Raw genomic sequence first — 15,365 nt, forward strand, 5'->3', positions numbered from 1 at the left:
TAACAAGTTGACTTGTTCAAATGAACTTGTTGACTACTTCACAAATGCACTTTTTGGGTGAAAATTTGTCTGAACTTCATTTGTACTTGTGCGTCTTTGAGATAAAAAGTCCTGTCTTCCTTTGATATGCACCATCCTTATGTCAGAGTGAGTGACAGCTCGGCTGACAGGGCGGGTAGAATTCCTGAAATTGCCAGTGAAAATCCTTCTTTGTCGCAATCTTTCGCCCTGGGCTGTAGGTGTCAGAGACAAGAGCCCAACTGCTTTATGCCAAATGTTTATCAAAGCTACTGATTAAATGCCTTGCTCATCGTATTTTAGTGCAGTAAGAGATCAAATGCCCTGCCCAAGCCTAGAAAGCACTGAAGTGTCAGACATGGAGGGAACAAAAGCAGGCCAAAGGAGATAACTGCACTTAATACCAACACAAGCATTCACATAAACATGCATCCAAGGGACGTGTGACCATTACTCGCACAAAAGCACAGACAAAATCAGAGATCGGTTGTTATTCTCAGTTGACTTCATCTATACGTCCACTCAGTCCAGCCCATCTTCTCATCACTCCCTCTTTCTTGCTGGAGGTAAAACGTCTGACCCTTGTGGTCAGTGCCATGATGGCTTCCTCTGGTCGCAGCTCTGTGTTTTGTTTCAAAAAGGCAGTGCAGTGCGGGCGAGTGAGTGCCCTGCAGTGGCAAGCCTGGGGCCATGTCAGCCTCAGCTGCTCCATCACCAGGAGACTGGCCTAACATCTCTTGACTGCACTTTGCTGTGTTTCCCTGATATGGTCATATCACATCTGCCCACTCTCCTGTGACAGAAGCAGCACTTCCAACTTTAAACATTTTGCAGCTATCTCCACCTTTCCAGTTTTCAGCTGTATATGAACGATGTTTGGACATATTTCCCACAGCCGATGTAAGTTGATATTACATACCACAGCCTATTATAACTCCTGGTTTCTTTTCTTTTTTCCGTCTTCATTGGCGAAAATGTGGCCTGCAGTCCTCCCCCCCAACAGCCCTTCATCTTCCTCCTCCTCCTCACTATTGCATTTGAATTTCCAGATAATAGGCTTTGACTTCTGGCTGCACGTTTATAGGTCTTTTCATGTTATCTGCTTAGCTCATAGCATGGAGCTCAAGAACACAGACTCCCTGTGACAGGCCAGCCAGTCAGCCAGGCAGGCCTGTCAGGAGCTCTCATACACTAATGATTTCCCTTTAGTCTATTTTCTGTCTCATTGGCCGTTTCCTTCAAAAACAAAATTGCTCATTTAAATTCTCATGCCTGGGGCATTTTGGTCTTCAAATATTGTTGGAAAGTGAAAGGATTAGGCAAAATATGGTTTTTTAAAATGTTAATATATTTTCTGGTTCACTTTCTCCTCTGAGGCCAATTAGAGAATTTCTGCTGGCTGCATTAATGTCAAACTGACATTCCCAGCTATAATTACACTGTGCTTGAAACCTAACTTTCACTTGTAGGTAGATGAGTGTGCTTGGCAGTGACATGGAGACTCACTCCGCCAGCTTTTGATCATTTAATCATTGCTTTGCTTTCCCCCCTCTTTTTTCACCCCTGCTCCTGCTCATTGATGATTTCACCTTTATTTTCGGTGTTGCAAAATGCGGTGTTATCTCTCATTACTCGCGCCAGTGTTTTGCCGCGGTTCATTAGTGACGTTCGTTCTGCTCCCTTCAGGTGCAGCAGCCATATGCACACTGTTTACCCGCTTGATTCTCAATTTACATTGTGTTGTCTTGTGTTGTTGTCGTGTTTCATGTTTCTTCTCTCGCGCGCAGTGGGCACGTGAAAGTGAACACCCCGACAAACACAGTGCGAAGGGTCGTAAGGATTTTAAATGTTTTTGACAGGCGGTCGTCATCGTCTTCCGCCCTGCCAACTGTCTCTTTGCGGCCAAAGGGCAGGATATACAGTAGCCAATATTAACCTTTCTCAAAACAACCAAAAAACGAAAAGCGTTTTTGCACTAGATATGTTTAAAATAGATAAATAAATGCCACCGTTTTTTTCTGCTTGTGACATGTTTATCAAAAGGTTACAAGTATCATATTCTATTAATATCGCTATAATGTGCCTTTTGGTCTAGTGCTGTATTTAATGTTCAGCTATTTGCCGAGCTAATAACCCTACAATTAAGCAGCAATTTTTTTTACATAAAAGACACATACGTTAACAAATACTTTACATTCTTTCTTTTCTTTTCGTTTTCATCCTTTTGTACAATACTGTACAATTGGTTTTATTATTGTAATACAGGCTACACGGTAGTAAAATAGCCCAATTATTTTAAATGATTATAATTTTTTAATAATTAGCGTATACATTGTTTTGTCAGACCTGGTTTGAAAACTGAGTCTGCCAATGGTGCCGAGCTAAATTTGGATGACAGCAGTGAAAACCTCCAGCAAACACACAGATAGGCCTATCCCTGATTTAGCCTCCAAACATTCTGTCAGTGCTGATGCCTATCACTGTAATAACGTGCGAACGGTTTTAAATCTGACTAAAGCAGTGCTGGACAATCTCAATCTGGCTTTTGTTGCTTTGAAAGGAAATCATTTTCGCGTCTTGCTCAATTGCTCGCTCGCCCCTTGAGCAATGCGCCGTGTTCACACCCTCCACCCCTCACTCTCCCCCTCTTCTGTCTTATTTCCTCGTGTTTTTTGCGGTTTTAGACTTCAGGTAATAGGAAATGGCATTGACCCCTCCTGATCCCCCGATTACCTTTGTGAAGCGTGCACGCGCCACAGAATCACACGTCATGAGGCGGCTCGATGCCATCAGCACGGATCAATCACGCGCTCAGCCGCGCGCAGGAATGCAGCTCGCGGACACGGTCGGAGCAGCCGCGGCCCGCGCTGATTGACAGCTCTGGTAATTAGGTGATTGTAAAGACCCTTCTGACTGCTAGAACAACGTTGTCAGGGCCGGTCTGTGGCCGGAGCGCACAAATCAATGTGCTTTCCTTGAGCAAGCATTGAGTAGACCAGAAAAACTAACAAAGAGGATGGGCACTCATGTGATGCGTGTCACCGTCGCTTACTTAAATTTACATTCTAGTTCTTGAATTGATTGCTGTTTTACGTAAACAAAACCAGACAGAAACGAGACGGCGCGCCGCTTTTCTCCTCTCCAGCTTTCGCTCTCATTTTAACATTTGATTTGGGTGTTAGAATTAAAACTGTAATTGATGTTCATCTAGGCCACGAGCCCTACTGTGTCCTTCTTCGAGGCTTATTTCCCGTTCTTGTTTGCCTTTGGATTAATACTAGCTGCACTTCAAATTAAACTTGAATGTCACATGTTTTATTACAGTGTAAATTCAACCACCGTTGAAAGGAGGGGGGGGGGGGGGGATTCTGTTAAGATCTAGTAAAAACTGTAATATTGGGATCCTGAAAGCTACTGTTGTAAATGTCACAGCTCACAGAGTGCACCGACCTCCCATACACGAGCTTCTAAAATAATATTTTCTGTTAAATTTTGACTTTTATAACAATTTTAATGTGAGCCTTTTTCTGTACGCTCAAATAGACATGTTTAGAGAGAGAGACAGCTAATTTGTCATCTGTCAGACCCATGATTCTCTGATTAAAGATGCGTATTTGTCTGACTTTTTTTTGCAGTCCCTGCTCAAGCGAACCAGTTAAATGCATTCCTTACTGTATGTTTTTATGTCACCTGAAATGCATATTAACCTGTCAAATTACATATTTGTGTCTCACTAAAACATTTTTTTCGCGTGCAAATAATTAACATCCATTGAAAATAAATTTAACATCGCATTTCCGCTGGTAAGATAAAGCATTATTTGCAGTTGTTTAAAAGACATGTCAGTTGAAATTATATATATATATATATATATATATATATATATATATATATATATATATATATATATATATATATATATATATATATATATATAATTTTATTGTGGATCTATAATACTTTCATATTCATTAATAATTGCAAATCTAACAACTCACACAGTAGTCTTTGACGTCTTGATTGGAGGCTTAGTATAGGCACATATGCGGCAATTCAGTGGTGTTTATGTAAATGTTAAATAAATATTCTTATCAAGTCTGGAAAAAGGCACTATAGTGTCATTTTTGCTCACCCGTAACAAATGTATTAAACAACACAGACAATTGAGAATGGTTTCGATATTGCTCATTTAAATATTTAAAACACTTTTTAAAAGTTTATTTGCAGTGTATGTGCCTGGTTAGTTTTTGTCTGATAATTAGATTGCGAACCCGTTTATCTTCTCTGGCGTTTGATAAACTTAAACGCATAAGGCAGAACTCGTTATATAAAAAATAGCATAAAAAATCATCGGTAATTAATAATTATTCAATTAGCAAAACAGTTTAACTTGTTTCTGTCATGCTAGACTACTATATATTCTGGATTTGTTTTTGCTAAATTTTATGAATATTCTGTTGGGTATGTTTCATTAATGATTATAAAATTAACGCAAAAAAAAAAAACAAAACAAAAAAAACAATTGAGAGTAAATTTACCGTTATTTGACTTTATGTTGCAGAAGTGAAACGACCTGTGTGCCTGCAAACAATGAGAGGCCTTCAGCGGTCGAGAGGTGACAGTTTCAACAGAAAGCCGCAAGGGGAATCAATACAGTGCAAACTACAATTTCACTGTCCGATCATCGACCATCAGCCCTGGCCGATCGGATGATACCCTGGCTGGTTGTATTCAATTTGTTCCAGCAGCGTCCTTAAACCTAATAAAGCAATTGATTGAGGCTCAATGAGCTGCTGCAATTAGTGAACTGTTAATGAACATGCTGCTGGAGTCTCATGAGATTGACTGGCGTGTTCTACCATTGCTTTGATTTTCTTCAACGGAAAGACATACATTGCCAATAGATCGTTTTCACATATCTTCAGGCAAAACAAATTTTCAGTCCCCTAACTCAATTAGTTAGTACATTTGAATATATGCTTAAAAGGACAACCATATCTGTAGACTAGGACAGATATTATTTGACCAAATAATTATTTGTATAGGGAAATATAGCCTATATTCTAATATATTTTAAAATAAATAAAACTTTTTTTTTTTTAAATCTACATAATACCTTTAGTCGTGACAGTCAAATAGTTGCCCAAAGTCACTACTAGAAACTATATTAATTGCATCATTTAATCATCGTAAATATCCAAGTCATCTATTTAGACATTTATACGAATTTGGATGTTGGTAAAACTTGATGTCTGTGTTTGCATTGTGGTTTTGCCCTGCATTAACCAGCAATCTTCAAGTGATTATTAACATGAACTTTGAGATAGCTTTGTCGCCGCCTAGTGTTAAGCATATTACTGAACATGTCAGAAAGTGTGTGTTACAGAAGAATTTAACAATTAGCCAGGACTTTTCCTTATTTCGGTTCAGGACAATATCCCAACATTTTAAAAATTGGACCATGACCAGAGAAGCAAAATACTTATATATTACAAACTGGTATACCTGTATACATCCTTTTAGAAAATCAGATTTCAGAACCCTTTATTTTAATATTATGGGTAAAAAATCATGTCGCAACAAAATATGTGACAGAGAAAAAGCTATTGTAAACAAAATAAACTTATAAATAAAACGTTTGTTTGAAAAAAATACAAAATACAATAAATTCGTGTAGATAATTTCTTATTATAAATTTTTAAACAGTGTTAACATTTCTAGTGTTTGGTAAAGCTTTACTCTGTCGAAACAAATCGTTTAACGAATAGATGGTAAATATAGGCTAGATTAAAAAGCGAACATACAACCAACACATTTTTGATAGTAGATTATTAAGCAAGGTTAACAAAACATGTTAACGAAATAATTTGCAACAAAAAAGCCAGTTTAATACATGGTACTGGTAAATTGTAATAGTTACAATTTATCATTATTACAAAAAATATACATAGCCTGGTTTTGAACAGTTAAATTTTTTTGGGGAAAAAATAAATAATTAAAGCGGTGCGTATAACAAACCTAAACGATTCCTCCCACGTCGCCCTGCTATAAAAAGAGTGGAAATAATCTCGGTTCGGTCCGTTACAGGACGCAAATGCAAACAGGTTTTGGGAGCACAGTAGAGTGATCCACAGAAAACGACAGAGAACGCAGCAGCCTGATACGAACAGCTCTGAGTCCGTCTGTTTAAGAACATGTACAGTATACGCTCAGATACCTTCATATAGCCTATATCGCACAGTCTCAGTATTAAAATACTAATTCCATATTAACTGTTGTAAACCGTAATTTAAACATACAAATTAAGTATTGCAAAATAAAGTGTTAAGCCTTTAGTTTGTTTATCAAATTAATATATTTATAATGTTTAACAAGATGCAATAGTTAATTTTGTCTCCCCAGATTGAAATAATTCAATTTAGCGCACTTTGTCTTCTATTATGTAAACACATTAACCGAAAATAAACTGATTTCTAAAGCTATTATAAGCCCAGGGTTTATTTAGAAGAAAATAGTCATGATATGAGTCGGGCATATGCCATGTACAATATTCGCCATCATTTCATTCCCTTGAGCTATTTAGAATCAGTGCTTTCACTCAAAGGCCCTGACACACACAATGACAATCAGCTCCAAACGGGCTTATTTCTCTAACACTTTTCACTGTGTCTGTGCTCTTAAAAGAATAATGACACAATTTTGTTTTGCCAACAGGGATTACGGTGCTGTTTTATTTTGGGAAAACATAAAATACCATTTAAAGACTATCTTAAAGTACAGTGAATGGATACTAAGAAAGTCAATAATTTAATAATACAATTCAATGCATTGTTCAATCAGTATTTTTTTTTAATTTAATTTTGTTTTATTTCTTCGTATGTAAGACTACGTTTTGCAATTGTGAATGGCCGCATCAATGTTTCAGCGTAATCGATTAGATATAGCACCGCGTAATTTTTGGTGAGCTAAAGCCTACGGTTATTTTGTGGAACAGCAATATATTTCATGTTGTTATAACAGTTTAGTAATAAGTTTTAGCAACAAGAAATATGCATAACATGCAAACATTGATGCAAAGTGTTACCGTAAACGCATTTATGTCTAATGAAGATGCCGTCTGAGACATTATAGCGAAGGGAAGGTTTCAAAAGAGCATTGAGGAATCAATGAGTGCCTCTAAAGTGTAATGATGAAGTAAAATACGCTGATTGGACAGACGCGTGACCATGTATCCAATGAGAGGAGAGACAGAGAACACGAGGAGTGTGTTATAATAAAGGAGAAAATATGACGTCAATGTAGGAAGTCATTGTAGAGCAACACTACAACGATTAGTGGCAAAAGGGAGCGTGATGTCGAGGAGTTAGAGCATCCCAATCTCTCCACACCTCAACTTTGAAAGAAAGTTCAATAACCATAACAAAAGGACGTGGACTACACAGATCCACTTGCTTTCCACATTTCACCTTGAATGTAACCAAAGCTCGGAGCGCAGGCTATATTTCTCTTTTTTTCTTTGCTTAAGTGCAAGGATTTTGTTTTTGTTTTGTTTTTTGTTTGCGCGTACGAAATGTTTATTTTGCACTTTTTCGGGGCTTTTTTGCTGCGCTAATTGTTTAGTTCTGGTATTTTTGTTTGTTCCGTTTAAGTTTTTTTTTTTTTTGGTTGTTGCCGTTGTCTTTTCTTTTTTATTGTACAGGAAAGTTGTTATGAAGACGACTTGAGTGCTCATCCTTTTCTTATACTATGGAAGGATCCAGTGGGGCTAGTTTCGGAATAGACACTATTTTGTCCACAACCAATTCTGGCAGCTCAGTACTGATGAACGGAGATTTTCGTCTCGGTGACAGTAGCAGAACAGCGGATTTCAGGAGCCAGGCGACCCCATCACCATGTTCGGAGATAGACACTGTGGGAACAGCCCCCTCATCCCCGATTTCGGTCACGATGGAGCATCCCGAACCGCATCTTGTCCAAGACAGCCTTCAGCATCACCATCACCATCATCATCACAGTCAGGCTCAGAGTTTGCAGCTTTCACCTCAGCCTCATCTGCTCGGTCAGGCTGGTTGTGCCCCCAGGACTGCCACCTCCTCCTTTCTAATCAAAGACATTTTGGGCGACAGTAAACCGCTTGCAGCGTGCGCTCCTTACAGCACCAGTGTACCATCTCCACACCACAGCCCCAAAACAGAGAGCGGAACCGCCCCGGACGGCATCAGGCCCAAACTAGAACAAGATGAAAACAGAAGCAAACTGGACAAAAGAGATGATATCCAGAGTGATTTGAAATGTTTGAACGGTAAGATTACGTTTTACAAGCCAAAAATTTTAATAATTAGGGTAATAGGAAAATAGAGGACACAATATTTGTATTTATTAAACTTGTCTGAATACATGTTAACACAACTGACTCAATTATCTACGTGTAGGTTTTTTTTAAACCATCAAAAGTTACATGAGATGCATGTACAAATAGTATTATTACGTTATAATTACTTGTGTGCAAAGTAATATGAAAATTGCATCGTATAGCAAAGCAAAAATATTATTATTGCTATAATATAAAAAATAATAATAATGGTATTATTATTATTATTATTATTATTATTATTTTTATTATTTTAACAACAAAACAACTTACTCAAAATTAATTATTGCAAATCTAAATATATATATATTTTTTAAATCTCACAATTCTTCACATTTGATTGTTCATGCCCACATTAAACAGAACAACCAAATTAGCACGCATTTTACATAAAAAGTAAACAAATCTTAACTCGGCTGTAACAATAAACCGAATGAACTAAACAAGGTGACATGCATTCGGTGGTACTCAACACCGTTAACATTTTCAGATTTTTAAATATTATTAAAAATATATCGTACTACATTAAATACAAATTAAAGTCTTTGTTTATTTTTGTCTGTATTTTCATTACGAACCAGTATTACAATATAATAACAATGTTGGTAGCCTGTCACCGAGGTTATTCTCAGATATTAGCATAACAGATGTAAAGGCTGGTGAATTTTGCCCGGTGTGGGATCCTCCCTAGTGAGTCAATTAGAGAGATTATTGTTCTTCCTTGAGGGGGGATCACGGAGCCCTGCAAAAACTGCTACAAATAGAGATAGATTGACATATCGATCCTGCTCGTTTTGAGGTAATATTTTTGCCTACATGCAAGCGACCTAATTTATTTAGTAGCCAAATATTTTTGCATAGCATGTATTTGACATAAAGATAAATTTAACCTAAGCATAAACAGTTTTAGATTTGCGTGTACATCCAAGGCCTGAGAACCACAGGTTCAAAATAAACCTTCTTAATAATAATTACTAAATGTTTAAACTGTTCTCATGTTGAATTATCTACATAAACTGTATTCAATTAATATAGGCCTATACATCAACACGTTTTACATACAAAAGTACAAAATAAAAAAATAATAAAAACATTTTCACTAACTTCCATGCATTAACTTGTTTAGGAACAAAAGAAGAGGGCGATCGGGAAATTTCTAGTTCCAGAGACAGTCCACCAGTCCGTTCTAAAAAACCTCGCAAAGCGCGGACGGCCTTCTCCGACCATCAACTTAACCAGCTGGAGCGCAGTTTTGAGAGACAGAAATACCTCAGTGTACAGGACCGAATGGACCTGGCAGCAGCCCTAAACCTCACAGACACACAAGTAAAGACTTGGTATCAAAACCGACGGTAAGTGTCATATTAATATTTATGAATATTATTTTTGTTATGGCTCACATAATAATAATGATACTAATAATAACAATAGTAAAATTGCATTTTTTATTCTATTGTTTTGTATCTGCATTTAAATCTGTTTTACAGTTGCCAAAAGTTGAGATTTAAATTTTCGGATTTTATTTAGGCTATTTATCAAGATGTATTATTATGTTATTACTTATTGGTTACGCATTAATTTTATTAAACAGCATTTTTTTAAATAAACGATGCAACCTAATATGAATCAAATAGCTTTCACATGCTGTCGGAATTTATATTTTATATATATTCACATTAAAGGATTAAAATTTAAATTGTTTAAATTATCATGATCAGTAATAGGCTCAAAATTATCTTCCTTTCCTTCCCAAATGCTTTTTCTTTTTTAGTATTGATTAGATTTTTAAGTTATTACATTTATATAAGTAGCATTATATTCATTATTACATTTATTATTACATGTATTATTCTCTCAGCTATTTAGTAAATTTATCGTATGGTAACTGTACTAGAAATCATACCTTGGCTAAATATAAAAGCAGGTTATATCAACGTGAATAAATAAAATAAATACAAACTAAAATAATAATTTTTGACCAAAAAACTAGTAGCATGTTTCTCGTTTTCTTTTCTTTTCATTTTACCTTTCAAGCTATTTAGGCCCGTTGCTTAAAATTAAGCTTACCCAATTAGGTTTGTGCCAGAATCAAACATATTGAAAAATCTGGCCCATAAGGTGCCATGTGGATAGTTTAATAATTGATTTCGTGTATTTTGATCTCATTACAGGACGAAATGGAAGAGGCAGACGGCTGTCGGATTAGAACTGCTGGCTGAAGCTGGAAATTATTCGGCCTTACAGAGAATGTTTCCTTCCCCGTATTTCTATCATCCGAGTTTATTAGGAACCGTGGACAGCACGACAGCGGCCGCAGCCGCCGCTGCCATGTACAGCAGCATGTACCGGACTCCGTCCACACCGCATCCGTCTCTCCAGAGACCGCTCGTCCCCAGAGTGCTTATTCACGGCCTGGGGCCCGGGGGACAACCGGCACTAAACCCCATACCAAACCCAATTCCGGGCACACCGCATGCTCGGTAAAACAAGAAGACACTGAGAGACAAATGTATCACAAGTGATGTGACAGACTGAACTTTCACAGAAGCTTTTTTTCCTAAAAAAAAAAAAAAACACCGAGAGACGATTTTTATCGAAGACAAAGATGTATTATTTAATATGGACCATTTCTGACTTATAGGCCAAACTGAACCAGTCGAGCCTGTGACCGTGACAGTAAAAGGACTGTTCATTGTCAAATTGTTTGTTTTGTCTTTTTTGGTACAAAAACACTTATACTAGTACATACGCTTATAAAGTTTAATAGATTTAAAGAAAAGGTGAAATAAAGACCAAATGATTTTAAAAATGTAATGTCGGACGCTTTCTCTTGAAACCAGCCGTGTATGTTTAGGCCTACTGCTTTTAATCTTTTAATTTTGTGGCTGTTTTAAAAAGTATTATCCTTGATTACTGCAAAATTTAACAAGGATATGCTACATCACGGGGACTGATTTTAGCATGCGTTTTGTAAGACGATTAATATTATTTTTATTGCAAGTTAAACATTTAAATATTTAAAGTTTAACTATTATGAAAATGTATATATAATGTAATGTATATATGCAGTTGTAACGTGCAAGTTAATTTAAGAGGAATTAACAAAACCTCATATAAAAACCTATAAAATTTAGCCTATCATATAACTTAGCCTACTTAGGCACAGCATATAAATTCTTTGTAAACTCGATATGCCCGTCTGAACTCATTAGCATAGGCGTGCATTCAAGTAAATCTCGGGACCGGTCTGCTATATGAGAATAAATGGTTTGATGCGTTTGCTCTGGGAATGTCGAAGCTGCTCTCGGTCTGGCAGCTGTTCTGTGGGAGAACCGCCGCGGACAGACAGCAGGCGTGAGCCTTCTCAGCGTGAGTGAATTAAAAGAAACATTTCGCATAAACAATTATAGACCTCTGCAGAACTCTCCCGAGATTAATATGAGCTATTTGTCATTCGTTTTAATAAGCGATCCGCGATTAATGCTGCAGAAAACCAGACCAGAGCAAACCTTTCTCTTCCTCGTATAGCCCTCTTCAAAAACTCCAATTGTCCCGTCTGTTTGTTATTAGTTTTAATATTAACATTAGCCTATTATTAATTATTATTACTATTACTATTTTTTGAGTCTCTCTTTTTGTCAAATAGATTTTCCAATCAGTGCTAATTCTAAAGCACATTTCTGACGTTAAGCAAATGTATTATTTGCCCCCAGTCACTGGATGTGTACACTCCTATAAAAGTGTTCTAAAATGAACAAACGGAATTAAAAAAAAGACACAGTTAATCGAAAATAGAAACCAGAGATCGCCAAAGATCACAAAATACAGAATTCATGAACGCACTATTTTATATCCGGACTCAACGAATTCATTCATTAATTCGTTCGTTTGTTAATTAATTAATTTATTGGTAGGTTGGGCAACTGGTTGGCCAACGAACATTTTAAATGGAAAAAATAAAGTAGGCGTAATGTAATCACGTGTTTCTTGGAGGAATTTTAATTAAATGAACATTACAATGATTTTCTTTTTTTTTCTTTTTGGGAATGATAACATCCCCTGGAGGACCGAATAGACTGCAGGGTAAAATAGCCCCAGGGCGCGTTTGTTTGGGCTCCTCTAATTGGAGAATTGGTTGCTGATTTTTGCGCTGCTAAATTCTTATTAAAGCCAAGATGACCTTTGCTGTTGTTTGAAACAATGCAACATGGATACATCAGGGCATGCCTTACTTTTTTTTTGTCATTTAAAGAAAAGACAAAACGTTCATATTAAATTTATCTAAAAAATCATAAACGAAGTAAATAAAAATAGACAAACGAAATAAACAAAAACACATACGAGTTGAAGAAGAAATTGATTTCTAAATGAACTATATATATATATATATATATATATATATATATATATATATATATATATATATATATATATATATATGCTAAAACTAAACACAAACTAAAAAGAAAGAAAAACGCTGTTAAATAAAAACAGGGCAGTTGTCGGATGTCTTGGCTAAAGTTGTAGATACACACTTTTAAGGATTTGCAGAATATTCGACAAAAAAAAAAAAACAGTCAGCTGAAATTTTTTTTATCAAACTAATAAAAAGATGGCAACCATCTGAAGATTTTTATTTTAAAAAGCTAGTGATTAGCTGAGTTATGCTGCACTAATGTATGTACAATTGCCAAGCAACTGCATTTAAAATAATCCAATAATGTCGTACCTTTATTATTTGGCATGAGTTAAATAATTTGTTTTTATTCGTTATACGTTCATTGCTAAAAATAAATAAATAAAAACGCATTTCGAACATTTCAGTCAGTATGTACCTCCGAATAAATATAGCACATGTCTATAGTAAGAATTTATCATCAATATTGATTCTCACAAATAAATAAATAAATGAAAACTCCGAGTTTCTCAAACCGTTGTTATTGAGAGTTATTCGGAAAGTTAATCAAGTTCAATTGTTAATATTGATTTAAATATTTATAGTTATATTATTTGATTTCAGGGCAATCAAAGCTGTCTTTGGGTGTTTAGCTCATATTAGAAATCCCGAGAAATAAACCCCCAGGACAAACAAGCTACCTCAAGACTACGTTGTATTATTTTGCACTAAGCTTTTGTTCTCTCTTTTTTTTTTTTTTTTTTTTTGTGCGCCACCAAGTAAATTGTGAATAGCTTAAGAGGCACTTCTAGGAAACTTCATATCAATTTAATTCAGAACTGATGCTTGATAGCGGCATCCTTAAAATGTTGTTGGTCTGCAAATGCTTAATTTGCTGTGGCCTTCTGGCCAAGATCTTTTTTTATTTAACTTATGGTTAAAACCAAAGGGCGGAAATGAGGGGAGCCTGGCACTGCGTAACGAGCTAGGTGAGAGGAGGGGTGTTGAAATTAAAAGAGGATGTTCAGACCTTTCATTTACATGACACACATTATACGGAACAGATTGCTGCAAGGAATTGGTTTGTTCTTGTTGCTTCCAGTAGCCCAAGTAAGGCTTTGTAATTGCCACATTTTCCAGCTGATGTCATGTTAGGGATGTCTTACTTATTATCCTAATGAGGGAAAGGCACCAGCTCTCAGAGGCCCGCTCATTACCACATTACTTGCTCACACTTAACGCATCATCTTTCATACGCAAACGGCAGGGACACATCCAGTCGAACTTCTAGAAGATGGTCATGTTGCAAGGTCACTCACCGTATCGTCGAAAGGCGACAATCAGTCGTGTGGGATTTAAATGACGCACTCAATGCCCGAGTCATCGCAGTGCCTTGCAAAACAGCAAGGAAGCGCACATTAAGCGTCTGGGTGTCCCTTAATTATCGTGGGTTGGATTCTTAATCTTGCCCTGTGGTGATGGCGAGGTGTCAGGATGATGAATTTTAAGATGGTAGGTTGTCAACGTGTACATTTTCAAAGCTGACTGAATTGGAGGAACGGTTGTAACAAGGTTAGAATCGTTTAAAGTGTGAAAGGGGATTTCTGCCAGGAGGCAGGGATGGTTGACAGGCATCTTTATGTATCTCTGTATTAACAGCAAGTTTTAGAAATTTTAGTGAAGGTGTGAAATGGACTAATCTATCTTTTAAGACGCCTGGTTGTGATTTAGAAATAACCGCTCATAAACAGTCCAACGATTCATCAACACTCAAATGTGTTTTTATCAAGACCCACTGCTAATATCCATGGCCACTTTGCTTTCAACAGTCTCAAAAGCAGAAAATTCGACAGTTATCTGGCTGAATTAAATAAAATAGGAACACAGCGTCATGGGATTGCGAGACAAAACTGTTGAATAAACAGATTTGAAACGTCTGTTTTGTACATTCACATTTTTACATTGTTTATAAGCACAAAAAAGAGAGTTAAAATGTCAACAAATATGAAAAGACACCCCAGATTTATGTAAAAAGAAAAAAAAAATCTAAAATGTAGCATATACCCAGCTAATATGTATTCATTGTTGACTCGATAATACTTAATATTCAGAGCTGATGGGCTGGAAGAATGTGTTAAAATCTGGCACCAAATATCTTTCTCACCAGTTATCAGTTCAATCATTAGAGCAAATGTATATTTGGATATTATTCACAGATGATGTGTGTGTAAAACTGCCATAAAAGAATGCAACTTTCAAGCCTGAGGAAAAAAAGACAAATGTAATTAATGCTATATATATATATATATATATATATATATATATATATATATATATATATATATATATATATATATATATATATATATATATACTCAAGCTTCACACAACGAATAAATATGACTGGCAAATATGTAAAAAAAAAAAAAAAAAGGAATGTTCAGGAAATTTTCAGAAATATAAGTTATTTGACCTGGTTTATCGTCCACCCCCGTACACCCACCCCCACCCCCACCCACCCCCCTACATAAAAAAAAACAAAAATGGATAATGACTTGAATTCCAATGCCAAAATTCACT

The 15,365-nt window shown here is 36.2% G+C and overlaps 1 protein-coding gene and 1 long non-coding RNA gene across 9 annotated transcripts in view; both read left to right on the forward strand.

The window, feature by feature from the left end:
* The window catches only part of LOC137490211 (uncharacterized), a 178,065-nt gene that overhangs the window by 60,812 nt on the left and 101,888 nt on the right, over positions 1–15,365 (forward strand). For 6 of the 8 annotated variants that reach the window (XR_015493657.1, XR_015493656.1, XR_015493655.1 and 3 more), the window contains one exon: positions 4,580–4,804. The exons of the other annotated variants lie outside the window; for them this stretch is intronic. This is a non-coding gene — a long non-coding RNA (uncharacterized LOC137490211). Of the gene's footprint in view, positions 1–4,579; positions 4,805–15,365 lie in introns of those variants that run through there. 8 annotated transcript variants of the gene reach the window in all.
* barhl2 (BarH like homeobox 2) lies at positions 7,371–11,089 on the forward strand. Its single transcript, NM_205740.1, is given in 3 exon segments — positions 7,371–8,320; positions 9,516–9,741; positions 10,561–11,089. Coding segments are annotated over 3 exon segments (1,095 nt in total). The 5' UTR covers positions 7,371–7,764; the 3' UTR covers positions 10,874–11,089.

This window comes from Danio rerio, chromosome 6, assembly GCF_052040795.2.
Source record: "Danio rerio strain M-AB ecotype USA chromosome 6, GRCz13ab, whole genome shotgun sequence".
NCBI lineage: Eukaryota > Metazoa > Chordata > Actinopteri > Cypriniformes > Danionidae > Danio > Danio rerio.